Source organism: Schistocerca cancellata, chromosome 2 (assembly GCF_023864275.1).
Source record: "Schistocerca cancellata isolate TAMUIC-IGC-003103 chromosome 2, iqSchCanc2.1, whole genome shotgun sequence".
NCBI classification, from domain to species: Eukaryota; Metazoa; Arthropoda; class Insecta; order Orthoptera; family Acrididae; genus Schistocerca; species Schistocerca cancellata.
Genome location: NC_064627.1, coordinates 516,083,785 through 516,101,533, shown reverse-complemented (window position 1 = coordinate 516,101,533; position 17,749 = coordinate 516,083,785). Strand labels below are relative to the sequence as shown.

The following is a 17,749-nucleotide window of genomic DNA, read 5'->3' as shown; positions in this document are numbered from 1 at the left end:
CAAGAATCATGCTGAAGAATTAAAACATACTACCAAAGTTAAAATCTACAAAAGTATCACTCCTCCTCTTCAAAGTTTTTTAACTCGCGGTCAACATATCACTAATGAGACAATGAAAAATGATTTGTCAGAAAAATTAACCATTTATCAATCAGTGCCAGATCAAAAAGTGAACCACAAATTCTGAACTTACAAAATACTGTTAGTATACTCAGGTACTGATGACTTAAAAGTTAGTGCACTCAACTGGAAGTGACGTATTGTTATTTTAAAAAATGTTCAACAACAGTGAAATAGCCAGAAGAGTGGAACTGCAGTGAAATAAAATTGTGTACTAATTTCTGTATGGAATTGCTCTGTTATAAAAATAGATTGAGGGAGTCTATTACAACTTATAATCATTTTGTTATAGGATTTGATGAGTCACTTAGTAAAGTTTGTCAAGAAATCAAATGGACGTAAATGTCAGATTTTGGAGCAATGAAAGAAATGAAAATCTACTTTTCTTCATCATACAAGAGCTTCTTATCTTCCTCTGTCACTCAGGAAAATGCCTTAAGACATTTTACAAATCTGAATAGATGGACCAAATGTTAATCATAAAATTTTCAAAGATCTGAAATCTGAGTTGCAGTCTACTACAGAAGTCAATGACCCAGTGATACTTAATACGGGCAGTTGCAGTCTTCATATCTCACATGGTGCATTTAAATGTGGAACTGGAATATTGTTCAATTGTTTAGGTCAATTATCATATGTTTAAAGATGTACTGACTTGTCGTGCTTAAGTAACAGAGTATTCAGGATCAAAACTTTATCCTGAGAAATTTTGTGCAGCCCATTCGGTAGAAAATGGAAGTGCTGCTGCTTATGCTGTTGAAATTATTTGGAATTGTTAAAGAAATGGCGGAGAGTTTACAGCATGATAAAAAAGAACTGACTTGCACCATCTACATAATTGCAACAGGGCTGTTTCAGATACTTTTCTGCCAACAAAATTACAATTATTTGTCATCAGCAGCTGAGTCACAACCATTGCTACCGTTTCTGCACAGCTCTTTAGTGACAGTTGTTTAAAATATAATGTGAAGATTTATCAAACCAGATGTACCGAACTCTGTTGACTTCTTATCAGGTACAGACTAAGATTTGATACTAACAAAGTTTATCAAAGAATTAAAAAGTAGTAGAAAAGTCATCAATCTTACGATTTTTACAACTAAGAAAAGATCCTGCAACTGCTTTCATACCTTTTATAGAAAAAATTGTTGGCATCATCACTCTTGAGACTGAAAATTCTACTCACTATTTTGAATGGAAATAATTGGATAAGTGGTATGCGGCTGATGAAATTACGCAAGATTTCAACAATTTATGTTCTCAACCTTCAGCACAACTACTTTTAAAAAATAATTCACTGGCCTACAAATGCCTAGATCATAGATCATGTTCGGAATGAATTTATTCTTGTGCACACCAATCCATAATCATTAGTAAAACTGTTAAAGATAGATATGATTTTATCTCGTGGCAGTGCTAGTATTGAAAGAGGTTTTTCAGTCATTTCTGAATGCTGTTGAGAATATGAGAAATGAAACTAATTGCTCAGTTTTTAATGTGTGACTCCGTCCTAAATGAAACAAATGGAGATGTTGTAATTCTTGATATTCCAAAATCTTTAATTCATTATTCCTGGAGCTTGCATTCAGCATTGTCAGAAGAAACTGAACGACAGAAGATTTGAAAAGCAAACATGTAGCAAATGGAAAAAACACATTTGAGGTAAAAAAATGAAAGCTAAACTGTTAGATAAGATTAAAGTTATTGATGAGCAATGTAAAAATCTTCATAAGCTGATTGATCAAGTATTAGAATTTTAATTTGTACTAGTTCATACTAAGTCATTAGCTTATATGAGTGTAGCTCATTTTAAATTATGTACATTTTATAAGTACTGTAATGAATAAAATAAAAAATAAACTTTAAATAAACATAGTTAAACATATATTTTTAATTGTTGTGAATTTTGTAGCAGATTTAATTATTGAAAGTTAGAAAACATTTAAAACTTTGTCTTTATAATATGCATACAATTTCAAAATTGGGGAACGTCATTACAAACTTTACTGGAAAACCTGGTAAATTTGAGGGAATTTTTAAATCATTTCTTTGTGGCCACCCTGGAATAGTAGTGTCTCTTAAAATCTATTATGGTAAGACTGTAAACTTTCCAGAGGCTGACTGAACAGTTGAGTACATCATGGGGAAGTTCTGCAAGATTATCTTTGCAGATGACAGTTCTGTTATTCCTTTACAAAATCTTAAACACGGCTGCGATTCAACATCTGTATAAATTTGAAGAGTCTGAAAACAGTTGCAAACAAAAGGTTTATGTAGCCCCTGACCTAGGCTTTGATATTTATAAAAATATCTTCTTCAGGAGTGGGCCTTGTTACATCACATTGTGGTAAATTTCATTAGCTTTACAATATAACAATCATATAATCGAAGACATAATATTACTATTTGGATGGGTCCTTGATGGCCTATATGTGGAACTTGTTACCAGAAGATACCCCATCCAACAGAGCAAATTTTTGAGTAGATCAGAAAAATTCCCTGTAGTCACAATAATACTCATTTGAAAACTATAGTTTATATACAGTTTGTCTGGGACACACTAATATGTCTTTGAGAAAAATTTAATGTATGCTACATTATTATTGTATATTTATTAGGACATTAATTGGTACTTTTTTACATAAAAAGTACTTTAAAAGTGTACAAATTTTATGACTTTCATTGCAAATGACTTTAGAGGAAATGTTTAGCAGTCGAACATTAATTCTCTGCTGACATAGAATGGGATTTAGTTAAATTTATACAAAATTATTTTGTTTGAGTTGTTAAGAGATACTATATTAATAGTGATTATACATATAGCAACCCATTTTTCCTAGTATTACTGATATTTTGTTCAAAACATCAGTCACCATAACTAATGATTATGATACCACACTTTTGTAAAAAGGGATCTGGTTCAATTCAAAGTAAATTGCAGATGACGTTGTTGTGGTCTTCAGTCCAGAGACTGGTTTGATGCAGCACTCCATGCTACTCTATCCTCTGCAAGCCTCTTCATCCCTGAATAACTACTCTAACCTGCATCCTTCTGAATCTACTTAGTGTATTCATCTCTTGGTCTCCCTCTACCATATTTTGCCCTCCATGCTTCCCTCCAATGCTAAACTGGTGCTTGATGCCTCAAAATGTGTCCTACCAATTGATTCCTTCTTCTAGTCAAGTTGTGCCACTAATTCCTCTTCTACCCAATTCTATTCAATACCTCCTCATTAGTTGCGTGATCTACTCAGCATTCTTCTGTAGCACCATATTTCGAAAGCTTCTATTCTCTTTTTGTCTGGATCATCTATGTTTCATGTCCATACATGGCTACACTCAATACAAACACTTTCAGGAAGGACTTCATAACACTTAAATCTATACTCAATGTTAACAAATTTCTCTTCCTCAGAAACGCTTTCCTTGCCATTGCCAGTCTACATTTTATATCCCTTCTACTTCAACCGTCATTTATCTTGCTCCACACACAGCAAAATTCATTTACTACATTAAATGTCTTATTTCCTAATGTAATTCCCTCAGCATCACCTAATGTAATTATACTACATTCCATTATCCTCATTTTGCTTTTGTTGGTGTTCATCGTACCAAGTCATTTTTCTTTGCTTGTTTACATGACTACTGTTTGGTAAGTCTTTTACTTGAGGCAAAATACAATCACACCTTACCCTCTTTCTGACTATTATGTTTTGCACACTGATGTTATTGCATATGGTGCATGCATACCAACCAGTGCTGATGTGTAACGAATAGTGAGACATTTAGCTTCATTAATGTTGAAGATTTTTACTTTGGAACTGTTATTTGACAGAGTTCTTGCCAATTCACCCAGGAAAAGTCAGAATTGATGGAGTGAAGTGAAGTGTTTCTAGTGCCTCAAATATACTGTCATATTCCTCTGGGATTATTACAGTTTCAAGTTTTCAGATTTTCTTTTTTGCAGTACCAAAAGATCTGTCTGGAGGTATGTGTGAGTGACCACACACACAGAGGAGAACCACTCAGTCTGAAATCCGTTTTGTGATGTAATCACACACAACACAAATAAAATACAGGAATTTTTGTTTTGAGATGCACAACTGTCTTAAAACAATTGAATACACTTATTATTATTATTATTATTATTTGCATCACAGTATGGTTTTAAGACGGACTTTAAAAAATGTCACAGGCATGAACTACTTTCCTTTGGACCCCTACCACCTTCACTGTTGACCCACCTGTAAAAAGGTGGTGTGTTTGGAGAAATAATTTTGCTCTCCTCAAAAAAGTTCACTGTTACATTGTGATCTGGAAATTAACTAAGGTTTTGAAAAACAGCTTTTGCTTTTAGTTTATGGACAAGTCTATCCACAAGAAGCTGTTCCTTGAAATCTTCATCAGTACCAGCTTTAAGGCGAACTTTTAATGATAGGCAGTCATTGCAGGTGTCTTGTTTTAAGTGGGTAAATCCAGGATCAAATTTGGTGACAAAAATGTGAAGAAAATAAAAAACGGTAATTAGAAACTGTCTTTTATTATGCAGTGATCGTAATAGAAATTTTAGACATACCGTGAATCTAACTTTTAACTGTCAGCTCATCATATCATATCATATCATATATCTACTAAATAATTAACTTATTGCACACCTTCTAATACATTGCATAAGTAGATTACATTGAATTTGGGCTCCCCCCCCCCCCCCCCCCCCAAATTCTGTTCTCTGTGTTGAAACCTTGTTATGTGAGCTGTAATTTCAGCATGTAGTTTCTTCATATCACAACCAGACCTAGCACCACCATTTGTTTCAGAAACTACGGCTCCATTTCTCATCAGCTGCATTCTCATATTTCCTTCTTCTAACATTAAAAATGCTTAGGAATGTAGATCTATAAACAGGAACCTTCCCCTGAAGAACAGTTGGTATGCTTCAGCTTATAGTTTTATTTTTGCTTGCATTCTTTCGTACCTTAATTGGGCCTTTTTCTTTTGGATAATTCAGATCGATATACCCCCATTATAATGTTTCTCCATCTCACAGCATATGTATTGTTCCAGTATCTGTTATTTTCAGCTTTCATGTTATCTTCTGATAAGCATAATGCTTTGCAATAATTATCATTGTGTTTACATGTGATTTGAGCTTTTGCACTTGCAGCAGCATAATATTTCATGTTTTAAAACACTCCACTTTCACATATTTAGAGATATTTTAATTTCCTTGGCTTTTCTGTAAATTCAGGCACATCCCCATATTCATAAGACATATCAGAATTCATTTTAAGTGTTCACAATAAACAAACACAACAGAAAACACAAGAACATTATATGAAATACCACATAACAAACTGAAGGCAGCCATTACTCAAACTGTAATCACTTGATTGCACACTCTCTATATTGGCCCACTGCGTTTGTAATGTCACAGCACTCTGCCAGACCATTGCAAGAGAATTTGGTACTTCTTGCTATGAAAGTTGAAAGGTTTTGGTATGTTTTGGTTTAAAAAGTGGGATTTGATGACCTATGCATAAGAGATTTGGTACTATTTGCAAGGAAATATTTACATGTTAGATCCACCAAGCCGTTAGGTAGGAGCTGTCATCTCTGTTTTGGGTTTGGTACCTTTTGGAAACAATCTCCACAAATGGTGTTAAGGTATATTAATTTGAAATGGAAGTCCTAAAAGAAATAAAGCAATTGTATCTGGAATGACAAAAATTTGTTTATAGAAGGTGTACTGAACAGCAAGTAGATTCGTAAATACATTATTAGTGATAAAGCTTAGCGATATAACTTGTATTCTATATCAGAGCATACTTACCAAAGTGACTAGAGAGAATTTTTAAAAGTAAGTCATATTACTGAATTTTTAAAAGTAAGTTATATTATTATAATAATGTATAATTAATTGTCATTCCTTGTTTTTCTAGGTGTCTGAGAGAAAGGCTCTAACAGATCAGCAGTGGGCAATGATAATATTGTGTGGATTTGGATTCTTCTCAGTGTTAGTTGCTGTGATAATGCAACAAGCAATTCATTGGAGCAAAGACCATACTTGAATCTAACCGATCCAGAATGATGTAGGTTGTAATAATGCACCATTAATTACAATGAGTTGTATTGGTGTTGTATTTACTTCCTCATATTCCACAAAATGTGATCAGAAATTTTCACCTATTTTCCTCATGGACCATTTTTATATCATAAAACTGCTTTCCAACCAGAGCTTTTGCATGACAAACAGAGGGATGCAGAACAATGTATGTTGTATACTCACTTGGACAGAATGACTGTGAGAAACTACTTTTAAATTGAAGTAACGAACTATATACATGTACATATAATCCTTTTGTTTTCTTATGTGCGTTTCATATTTATTTGACAGATTAAGGTGCAGTATATATTATACTCTAATTGAGGTGAATATTTGTTCAGCTAATACCAGTGTCATTTCTTTCGTCAATGTCCTCATGCTGCTGCTTTTGCCCGTTACTGCTGGCTTCAGGCGTCTTCTCCTCTTAAGTTATCAGAATTTTCTGTTGTGATGTGTTAAATTGTCTTCTAGGTCTGTTAGTAGTATGGTGCATGATATTTAGTGATACGTTGTTTAACCATAGTCGTGCCACTGCAATGACTGATGGTATTCCGTAAAACTGCTTAAGCTCTTCAATGATTTTATATTATTTCTGATTAATTTTAGAGAGGGTGGCAGACTGATACTATTTTACTGTAAAGTACTACTGGTTATGAAGTTTCTATCACTGTAACTTCAAATACTTGTTGTAACATTCTTTTGATTTGAAACTGGTCATCAGCATTCAGTTATGTTACAACTTTTGGTGAACAATTGTCATATGGCTGAGTGATTGTCTTTTTTTTTTATAATGTGCCTGAAAGATTACAGCAAAATATTTTTACAGTGAATTGTAAGATCGTGAAACATAATTTTTGTATTTATTGTAAGGAAGCTTAGCACTAAAATTATTGATCCTGAGTTTTTAGTAACTTTCAACAACACTGAATTTCAATACTTTCTGTGAAACTTTTATCTGGTTATGTGTAAAAAAAAAGGTTAAAAATGCTTCATATTGTGTTATGTACAAGGGAGTGTACAGTTCATGTCTAAAAGTGTAATTTTGAATACAGAATAGCACCTTTATATATTAGAGTGTGTTCTAATTGAGATAACTCACTGAACATGAAAACATGGAAGAATATATTTTCTTAAATATATAGTTTGTCCTCATCACTGTGTTAATAAACTACATACAGATCTTTGTGGCTTGTATCCTGTATAAACTACTAACATTTGTGTATAAATTTAATCTTGTATCTTTCTGGTAGTATTGTTACCTCTCCACTGCATTGTTCGTTGTAGTTATGTATGTTGTGATGGAAGAAATGCATTCCAAGAATCAGATATGTCTAGCGTTGTAAAATAGTCTCTCAGTTAATTGTTCTCTTGGATGTATCTTGAAACAAAGAAGAATTTTTTTCAGTCGTAGTGCTACATCAGACAGACAATTTACAAACTTAACATTATGGAATGTCAAAAATTATCCCTTAAGTTTCCCTGTGTTTGTCATGTTAAATCTACTTCCGTATCATTAAGATGAAAAAGACATGGCCCTAATGCATTTTATTAAACTAATTGAAACTGTCTTTATCTGTGGACATAATTTTTGCCACCTGTTTATGTATTCAGTTAATGTGAATTGCCTGTATGTTTGTGATGTTGGAGACTGGCTTGCATTAATGAAGTATTCTGATGTGTTTCAGGTAAACACAGATGGCAAGTAATGTTTGTGGTGCTAATATTGTTGCTATTATGACAAGTTTATAGTGAAGTTTACTTATTAGCAATGAAAATATTTAAAGGTTAATGGGATTGCAGATGTATTTTTTATCATATAAACTTTATACAGCCTCTTTTGTGAGTTGGGTTGGGAGGGGGGTAATATTGAACCAAATGTGTTGTGTATGTGTCTTGACAGTGATTTAATTGTAAATTGTGTATGAATTTTGTAAATTTGCTTGCTGCCTTATTTCCATATGTGCAGGATATTGCACAAATGTTGTTTGAGTCAGTGTGGTAGGAGTATGTTTAAGTCAGTGTAATAAAAGATTTCTCAGCATAGTTCATATTGAGCTTTGCACAAAAGTATTGATGTGCAATTAAGTTACCTACAGATTTGGTGCCGTTATAGATGTGGTTGTTGGAAGACTGCATAATAATTGTGGCTGATATATATGTGCATCATATATTTGTATATAATATGAAATGAAGAAATATATATATATATGTATACACACTTGCATAAGAATTTATATACATATACATGCGAAAACAGCAGTTATGAAGGTATTAAATTATTTCACTCAGATTTGCAGCCAAGTATTTCATTAAGAGATGATTTATTATTTGTGTATAAATAGTTTAGTAAATATGTAACGTGTTTATTGGTTGGAAAGCAGCAAATGTTAAACCATAGATAATATTAATCTACTAAAAGTAAAATATATATATATAAATAGCTGTTGAAACAGAACCAAAGTATTTTCGGAGGGAATTTAGTGCTTGTTGTCAGATACATGCACAATTACTTGTTCCCTGCGCAAAATAACAGATTTGGTACTGATGTTTGACGTTACTCAGATTCTATGAGTGCATATAAATATATAAATAAATAAATATATATATATTATACATACAAATATAATATAAAGTGAATATATTTTATGTAAGTGTATCAGTGATACTCTTCTGAACTATAAGTCAATTTTCTGCAGAATAAAATAAGTAAAAAGCCAAAAATTATATTGGGGATAAAATATTTGTCTGTGTCTGCTAAAATGAAATTGTGAAGAAGAAGAAGAAAAAAAAAGAATCATCTTTGGGAAATGTATTTTGTATGGTTCATCCAATTTATGGATTAAATATGATGTTGCCTAAACTTTGTATGTCATGCAACATATCCATAGTTTTCATACCTTTTTATATAAAAAAGACTTTCCTGTTGTATGTACACAGTGAAACATCATGCAAATACCCAAAACTGTTTTGTGTGCAGTAACCCATTTACAAGTGATTGAATTTGGGCAGTGCCTGTCTTTGAGAATTGAATCTGTTTATTATTGCCAGTCACATTAGGTTGTGTTTCTTGCTGTTTGAAAATATTATTGAATTTTGTTGTATCCCAATCCATAATTAAACAAAATGCTACTTTTTGTTTGTATTTGAATCTCACAGTGTAGAGAGAGAGATTCCTTTTGATTCCTTGACTATCCTTAGAAAATGCATTCAGACACATGTGTTTTAAAAAAGACAATTAACTGCTTGATCTCTGAACAACCTTGCAAACAGAATGCCATACAATCATGTAATTTTGTTTCACCTGCAATATTATCACAGATACATGCATCAATTTTTCACCTTAAATAGACACCCCCCCACCCCCACCCCCGGTAATACAGGGTTTCTGACTAGAAATCCTATTTGACTATATTAATAACCAATGTGTCACTAGTCATATTTGTTGGCTTTGAAAATAAAAATTCCTGGCATTTGCAATTACAGCGAGTTATTTCATTTGTCATTGTAGAAGGTTATGATGATGTATCCAATGTCAACTGTGCATCTTTAGTTAAGAGTGAAGCATAAGGAAACTAAATGAATCATACTTTTAGTAAAGGCCAAACATTTTGCACTATGAGGAAGTGACAGGCTTTGCACTCAGTTAGGGAAACCTGTTGGATTTCACTGAGCGCCAAATACCAGCATTATCTGATATGTACAGTTACACAATTTTGAAACTGATAAGAGAGCTGAGATATGGAATTATTTTTATTGGCAACAGTACGTACTTATACATACCATCAAAATCCCCAGAAACCATCTCTTAACTGCATACATCTCGCACTTCTTATAGGCTGAAAACTTTTAAGTTCTGGACTGGATGAAACCCTCTGGCAGCAGGATTCTTTACAAAGGGCTTAGAAAAAGCTTGTTCTGTGGTGCCAAAGCTGAGTGATGGATAATGTTTGTTCTGTTGAAGACTTAGAAAGCCCACATCTCTGGGCCTCATAATATTCTACATTTTTGTAACACTTCCTAGATTACTAGCCCTTTTTGCATAAACCCAGATTTAAGCATGTTGTGGGGCTATTAGACCTTCATATTAAAAAGTAGAGTCATTGAAGATATTAGCTGACCATTGGACCATTTACTAACAGGTTGATGTTGGGGCTCCTGTAACAGTGAACTGCAACACTCATGCCATGACAGCACATAAAATGTATCCTAGTCCTAGGGCACCTGTGTACCATACCATTGACCGACTTCCTTTCGAATGAGCTAATTAAAATACTTTTGACTAATTATTAACACCAAAATAATTTCTTCTTCTTCTTTTACAAATGGTGATAAAGTTAATTTTTGTGTTACCTTAGGTAACATCAGTTTTTCAGTTTCAACACTCTGTAGTGAAGTGTAGGGATGTAAACTTTGTTGCTCATTCATTTTGCTCAACTCTATCTTCAGAATTTGCCACCCAAACTAGTTTATTCTGTACAGTGCAAAAAAGGAAGTGACTGTGATGACTTGGAGCAGATGATTGTTTCAATTAAGGTAGGGTCTTCCTATGTGATATTATTTCTCGAGAACAAATTCAAAAGTGTAACTGTGTTCAGTTGTATCAGAATCAAAAGTGATCAATGTTCTCTGATGCAGAACATTTGGACATGATGCCACAGTGAATAGATAAAACTCAATGTATGTACTTAAAAGTAAAAGTGCCAGTTTCAACTATCATCTGGCAAAGAGCATGGCACGAGAGATTGGACAATACTGAATTGCCTCTTCTATTTCACATAGAAAAGACCATTATGATTACTCTTGGAAGATTCATGTGAGGTGCCTTTGCTCCACAGCTGTACTAGCACGTTTTGTGCTGGACGAACGCTGGCTGTCTTGGTGGATATTAATGTTCTGTGCACTACAGCTTGTCACCCATTAGGAGAATCTCAAACATAAAAATCCATACACTGCACTATTAATAAGCGTAAACTAAATATCAGTCTCAAACTTGTCAACGAACACATGTCAAAGCGAACTATTAGATACGCCATGTTCAGAGCTCAAGAGGATCCTATAGTCTTATAAAATATAGTTTTGTAGTAGCAGTAGCAGTATGCAGACACATTCAGTTTGATTTGCTGGTTTGATTTTGGTTTTTTCCATGTGGGTGACTAGTGGCGTGAGTATAGGGGAAGTGAATGAGACTCATCAGTGGTTTTGTAGGATATGTAGTAGAGAAAGTGAGGTACTAGAACAGGAGGAAAAATTGCTGAGTTAGAAAAGGCCAGGGGAGATCTTGACAGGTGAAGGAGGGAGAGGGGTAGAGAGAAGTGGGAAGTGGCAACAGGAGGAACAGGCCTAGAACTTTGTCTGACAGCTTCATGGTGAATGTGGAAAATAGATTTGACCTGTTGCTTCAGTTAGAAGCTGGTGAGCCTCAAGCAGTTGCAGGTGTAGACAGGGCACAACAAACTTCCAGTAGCAAATTCAAAAGTCAGAATGTGGGAAATCAGTAAAGAGAAAGAAATTGTTGTTAGGTAGTTCCCATGGAAGAGGTGTTGGCCAACTTTTGCAGGATGAATTAGGATCAGAATACCAGGTCACCAATTTTTTTAAACCTAGTGCTGGTCTGGAGCAGGTGACAGAGGATTTAGGATCACTTTGCAAAGATTTCACTAAGGAAGACACCGTGGTTATGGTGGGTGACCAGAGATCCTGGGTACAGTGTAGAGTGTGACCTGGCAAAGATTGCATCACCATTGAAGCATACCAGTATTGAGTTTGTATCTGTTCTTGGGTGCCATGACTGACCTCATTTGAACTCTTCCTTCAAGAGAGTTAATTTGGAGTTGGAACGGCTGCTTATGTCGGGTGCAGGGTCACACATTGGTGTGGTTCCTGTTGATTCTCTCAATAGGTGGAATTATTATAGGCATGACCTTAACCTCATTAGGAAAGGGAGGGGTAAACTGGCTGGAAAAATAGCAGTAAAGTTAAAGGGAGGAGGCACTGTCATGAGTGATAAAATACCAGTGGTTATAGGGTTCAGAAAAGACTACTTTTTTAGAGTAGAAAGGACAGAAAGAAACCTAGTTTTAAGAGAGGTTAGGATTGGGACAAACCTTCAGTTCGAGAAAGAAACCAAAAAACATAATGCTAGCTTATTACATCATCATAAACAGCTGTTGGGTAAGAATTTTCAACGATCAGCAGAAATTTCAACTCTACCCAATTTTAACTCAGTCAATGTGAAATGTCAGCTATCTTTATTGCATCAAAATATTAGAGGACTGAGAAATAAAATTAATGAATTAATTATCTGCATAGATGAATTAGAGTCCTCAAACCCAGCTGACATAATCTGCCTCTGAACATCATGTGACCACTGGTACAGAACTTTTAAGTGTTACAGGATTTAGGTTAGCATCTCACTTTTGTAGAGCAGAAATGGAAAAAGGAGGAGTTGCCCATCAGGTACTGTCATAAATTTAAGAACATAAACATTCATAAATTTTGCCTAGAACAGCATATGGAAGCATGTGCAACAGAAGTAGAATTTCACACTTAGTGTGTATCAAGCACCTGCAGGTAACTTTAATCTGTTCATAAACCAGCTTGAAGCTTTACTGACCCATTTAACAACAAAAAGCAAACAAATAGTGGTTGCTGGTGACTTCAATGTAGATTTCCTCAAAGACTTTCCCAATACGAACTTATCAGAGTCAGTAACACTGTCATTCAACTTAATTCCCACTGCAAAGTTCCCCACTAGGGTAGCCAATTACTCACAAACACCCATTGATAATATATTTATTGAAAAGTCCACTGAACAAAATTGTATTACAAAACCAATAGTCAATGGCCTCTCAGACCATGACATGCAGTTCCTTCTGTTAAATGTTAATATTGAACAGGATATAAAATTTGTTAAATCTGAGCTCAAGAGGGTAATCAATAAGCCAAAAATTGATTCTTTTAGGACACTCCTCAGAGACATTCACTGGAGTGATGTTTACAGTGCTCATGGCATGAATGAAAAATACAATACTTTTGCTAATAAAGTGCTTACCTTATTTGAACACTGTTTTCCCCAAAAACTAACCAAGGTTAGAGAAAAGTCTACAAAGAGGCCATAGATTACTCAAGGAATAGGTGTATCTTGTAAAACAAAAAGAAAACTGTGTCTGTCAATTTGAAACAGTTCTGATGTTGATGCTATAGCACGTTACAAGAAATACTGCAAAATATTAAAGACTGTATAATAAAGACATCAAAGCAAATATATTACAAGGAAAAGATAGTCGTATCAGATAGCAAAATAAAGACAATATGGGATATAGTGAAGGAGGAGACTGGTAGAACCAGACATGAAGAGGGACAAACAGCATTAAGAGTAAATGATACATTGGTGACAGATGTGTATAGTGTTGCAGAACTTTTTAACAAACATTTTATAACTGTTACTGAAAAGATGGGGTTGTCAGGTTCTGTAGATGCTGCTATGGAATACCTCAGACCAGACATTTCAAGTAACTTCCATAATATGAATTTCACCCTCACTACCCCAGCAGAAGTAATGTCCATCATAAAATCTTTAAAATCAAAAACATCTAGTGGGTAAGACGAAATATCAACAAAGTTAATTAAAGAATGTGATACTAAGTAACATATTAAGTTATCTGTGTAACCAGTCATTTATCAGTGGAATATTTCCAGAATGGTTGAAATATGCTGAAGTTATGCCACTGTTTAAGAAGGGAGATAAAGAAATAGCATCAAATTTCTGGTCAATTTCACTTTTGCCAGCATTCTCAAAATTTTTAGGAAAGGTAATGTACAAATGGCTTTATAATCATCTTATCACAAATAACATACTGTCAAAGTCGCAGTTCGGATTTCTAAAGGGTTCTGATACTGAGAAAGCTATCTACACTTACAGCGAAAATGTACTTAATTCATTAGACAAAAAATTGCTGGCAACTGATATATTTTGTGATCTGTCAAAGGCATTTGACTGTGTAAATCACAGATCCTTTTAAGTAAATTAGAATATTATGGTGTAACAGGAAATGCAGCAAAATGGTTCAAATCTTATATCTCTGGCAGGAAACAAAGGGTGTTATTAGGAAAGAGACATGTATTAAGCTCTCTGGCACCATTCAATTGGGAACTAATTACATATGGGGTCCCCACAAGGTTCCATCTTAGGGCCCTTACTTTTACTTTTGTATATCAATGACCTTTCATCAGTAACCTTACCAGATGCCAAATTTGTTTTGTTTGCTGATGATACACACATTGCAATAAATAACAAATCAAGTGTAGTCTTAGAAAGGTAGGCTCATAAAATATTTGTGGACATTAATCACTGGTTGCTAGCCGATTCTTTGTCAGTAAACTGTGAAAAAACACACTACATGCAGTTCAGAATTTGTAAGAGGTGTCCCACGAGTATATGCATAACATATGGTGCAAGCAGATAAGGACAGTGTTAAATTCTTGGGATTACAGCTTGAAAATAAATTCAACTGGGAGGAACACACCACAGAACTGCTGAAGCATTTTGACAAATCTCTATTTGCAATACAAATTGTGTCAAACATAGGGGATATAAAAATGTAAAAGCTGGCATACTATGCTTACTTTCATTCTGTAATGTCATATGGGATTATTTTTTGAGGTAACTCATCATGCCAAGTTAAAGTTTTCCAGGCACAAAAACATGCAAGAGTTATATGTGGTGTGAACTCAAGAACATCCTGCAGAAGCCTGTTTAGGGAACTAGGGATTCTAACTATTGCTTCCCAATATATTTATTCCTTAACAAAATTTGTCATTAAAAATAAATCACTTTTCCAAACAAACAGCTCAATTCATGGAATCAATACTAGAAATAAGAATAATATTCACAAGGATTTAAAGTCACTCTTGTACAAAAAGATGTGCATTATTCAGGAACACACATTTTCAATAACTTGCGACCAGCCATAAAAAAGCTTAACAACCAATGAAATTCAGTATAAGAGGGGCCTAAAGGATTTATTGGTGGGCAACTCCTTCTACTCCATTGATGAATTTCTCAGTAGAACCAACTGGTGTTTTTTTTTTTTTTTTGTGTGTGTGTGTGTGTGTGTGTGTGTGTGTGTAAGTACAATCTAACTTCTGCACCATTTCACTGCAGTAATGTCTTATATAGTGTTCCTTAAAAAAAATAACGATCATTCTACTTGGGACCTGTGGAAGGTACATTAGCTTATGTGTTTCAGTTGCAAATATTTGTCATGTATTATTGTTTTTCTGACATGTTCTACATTCTGGAGGACGTCCTCACTATGGATCAATTGGAATGAATGTTAATCTAATCTAATCTGATCTATTAGGGTAACAACACTACATAGCGACATTGTTGTACTGTTGTGCAAAGCCTTCATGGTAGGTACGTTATTCATTATCCACATAGTTTCACATTTTACCATTTTCTTTTTTTCATGTGGAGTGTAATCAATAATTATTTTTGTTCTATGTCCTGTAGGTGAAAAAGCATGATTTGCTGAGAATACAGATTTCCATTATTGTGTTTATCTTTTCCTCTATATGAGAAGTTCTGTTGCTTATTGTACAAAGGACATTTAGAATAAATGTCATTTATGGAAACGATCACTTTGGTCAGATGGGAAAAATACTTTCTCATTCAGTCTACACATGCAAAATGTGTGTTTTTAAAATACTTTATCTATTTTGAACAAATGTATTTTCACAGCATTCGTCAGTGCCTTCAGTTGAATTTGAGTCTGCTGTTCCAGATTAATTTAGATTTTCTTTCTTTTCTCAGCAGAACATTATAAATGTGGACTGTATCAGATGTAGTCCTGTGGACAATATTGTAATGACACACTGAGGTAATGAAGTGGCTGTATTTTCGCTAATTTGCCCCCATTTCTGTTGAACTACTTATCATGGTCACAGTGAATCTTGCCTAATTGGTATCTTCAAGTGACTTGCTTTACTCTTGCTAGTACATAATGTGAAGTAATTTTTCACTTCATTTTGACAGTTCTGATGTGCACATCAGGGTTCCTGTAAGTTTTTACTTGCATATTCTCACATCTTGCCACCCTCCTAGACTTTACTTCCATTACATCTACATCTACATCTTCATCTACATCCACACTTCGCAAGCCACCTGACGTTATGGGGTGGAGTGTACTTTGAGTACCTCTATTGGTTCTCCCTTCTATTCCAGTCTTGTATTTTTCGCGGAAAGAAAGTTTGTCGGTATGCCTCTGTGTGGGCTCTAATCTCTCTGATTTTATCCTCATGGTTTCTTCGCGAGATATACGTAGGAGGGAGCAATATACTGCTTGACATGTTGGTGAAGGTATGTTCTCGAAACTTCAACAAAAGCCCGTACTGAGCTACTGAGCGTCTTCCACTGGAGTTTATCTGTCATCTCCGTAACGCTTTCGCGATTACTAAATGATCCTGTAACAAAGTGCGCTGCTCTCCGTTGGATCTTCTCTATCTCCTCTTATCAACCGTATCTGGTACGGATCCCACACTGGTGAGCAATATTCAAGCAGTGGGCGAACAAGTGTACTGTAACCTACTTCCTTTGTTTTGGATTGCATTTCCTTAGGATTCTTCAAATGAATCTCAGTTTGGCATTTGCTTTACCGACGATCAACTTTATATGATGCATTAACACTACGTCAACCCCTTTTTCCTCAATGGTGGAATTTCATTATTTATACACTAAATTTTTATCTTTATTTCTTCTCTTTTAGTGATTTTTTCATCATATCTTCTCCCCATTCCTCCTTCCTGCAATGTTCTTAATTGCATTTTTCATTCCATTTCTCAGTTACTCTCCATCTATAATCTATCTTCTTTTCTACCTCTGTCCCCTAAACTGAAGCTGCCATAGTGCTTACTAATGTACTGTCTTTGACCTAATCACACTGTCACCCTCTTCTCCACCATGTGCATATGCATATTTATTGTATCTGTGTAGCAGAAAGTTGTTGTAAACTCCAGAAACTCAGTATCCATCTGACAAGCAATTTGGACAACAGTTCATACAATAAGGCAGTTAATTCAATCAAAGTAAAGTTCAACCTACAAGACATAACTGGGGGCTAGTTTTTACTTTCAGGATGTGAAATGTGCAGTACTGTCAATAGGCATATAAGAAGCACCCACTAAGTAGCCTTTGGAAGTAATAGGTCCTTCATTGGGGAAGAGGGAGGGAGATGTTGGAGAGTGTTAAAAAGAAAGGACGCTCACTCAGATCCCAGGATGGGAGACACCCACCTGCAATGAGGACGAGGGTAGACCAATAATCTGGTCTGTACTTGTCCTCTTTGCAGGTGGGTCTTCTCTCATCCCTGGGTGAGAATATCCTGGCCTTCCTTTTTAACATTCTTCCCCTATTAAAGAGTTATTAGCCCAAAAAGTGTTCAAGCTCAATGGGAAACCTCTTGCTCACTGACCTCTATATCTATGTCTCCAGCCATCACCACTATCCACAGAGAAATACAATGCAAA

General features: G+C 34.8%; 1 protein-coding gene and 1 long non-coding RNA gene across 4 annotated transcripts in view; one reads left to right on the top strand and one right to left on the bottom strand.

The window, feature by feature from the left end:
- Positions 1-9,357, top strand: part of LOC126162066 (fibronectin type-III domain-containing protein 3A) — a 323,114-nt gene extending 313,757 nt beyond the window's left edge. For all 3 annotated transcript variants that reach the window (XM_049918327.1, XM_049918329.1, XM_049918328.1), the window contains one exon: positions 6,060-9,357. In XM_049918327.1, the coding sequence (XP_049774284.1) occupies positions 6,060-6,188 (129 nt within the window). In that variant the 3' untranslated portion in view covers positions 6,189-9,357. The remainder of the gene's footprint in view (positions 1-6,059) is intronic.
- Positions 1-17,749, bottom strand: part of LOC126162067 (uncharacterized) — a 53,394-nt gene that overhangs the window by 1,173 nt on the left and 34,472 nt on the right. The gene's annotated exons all lie outside the window — the stretch shown is intronic.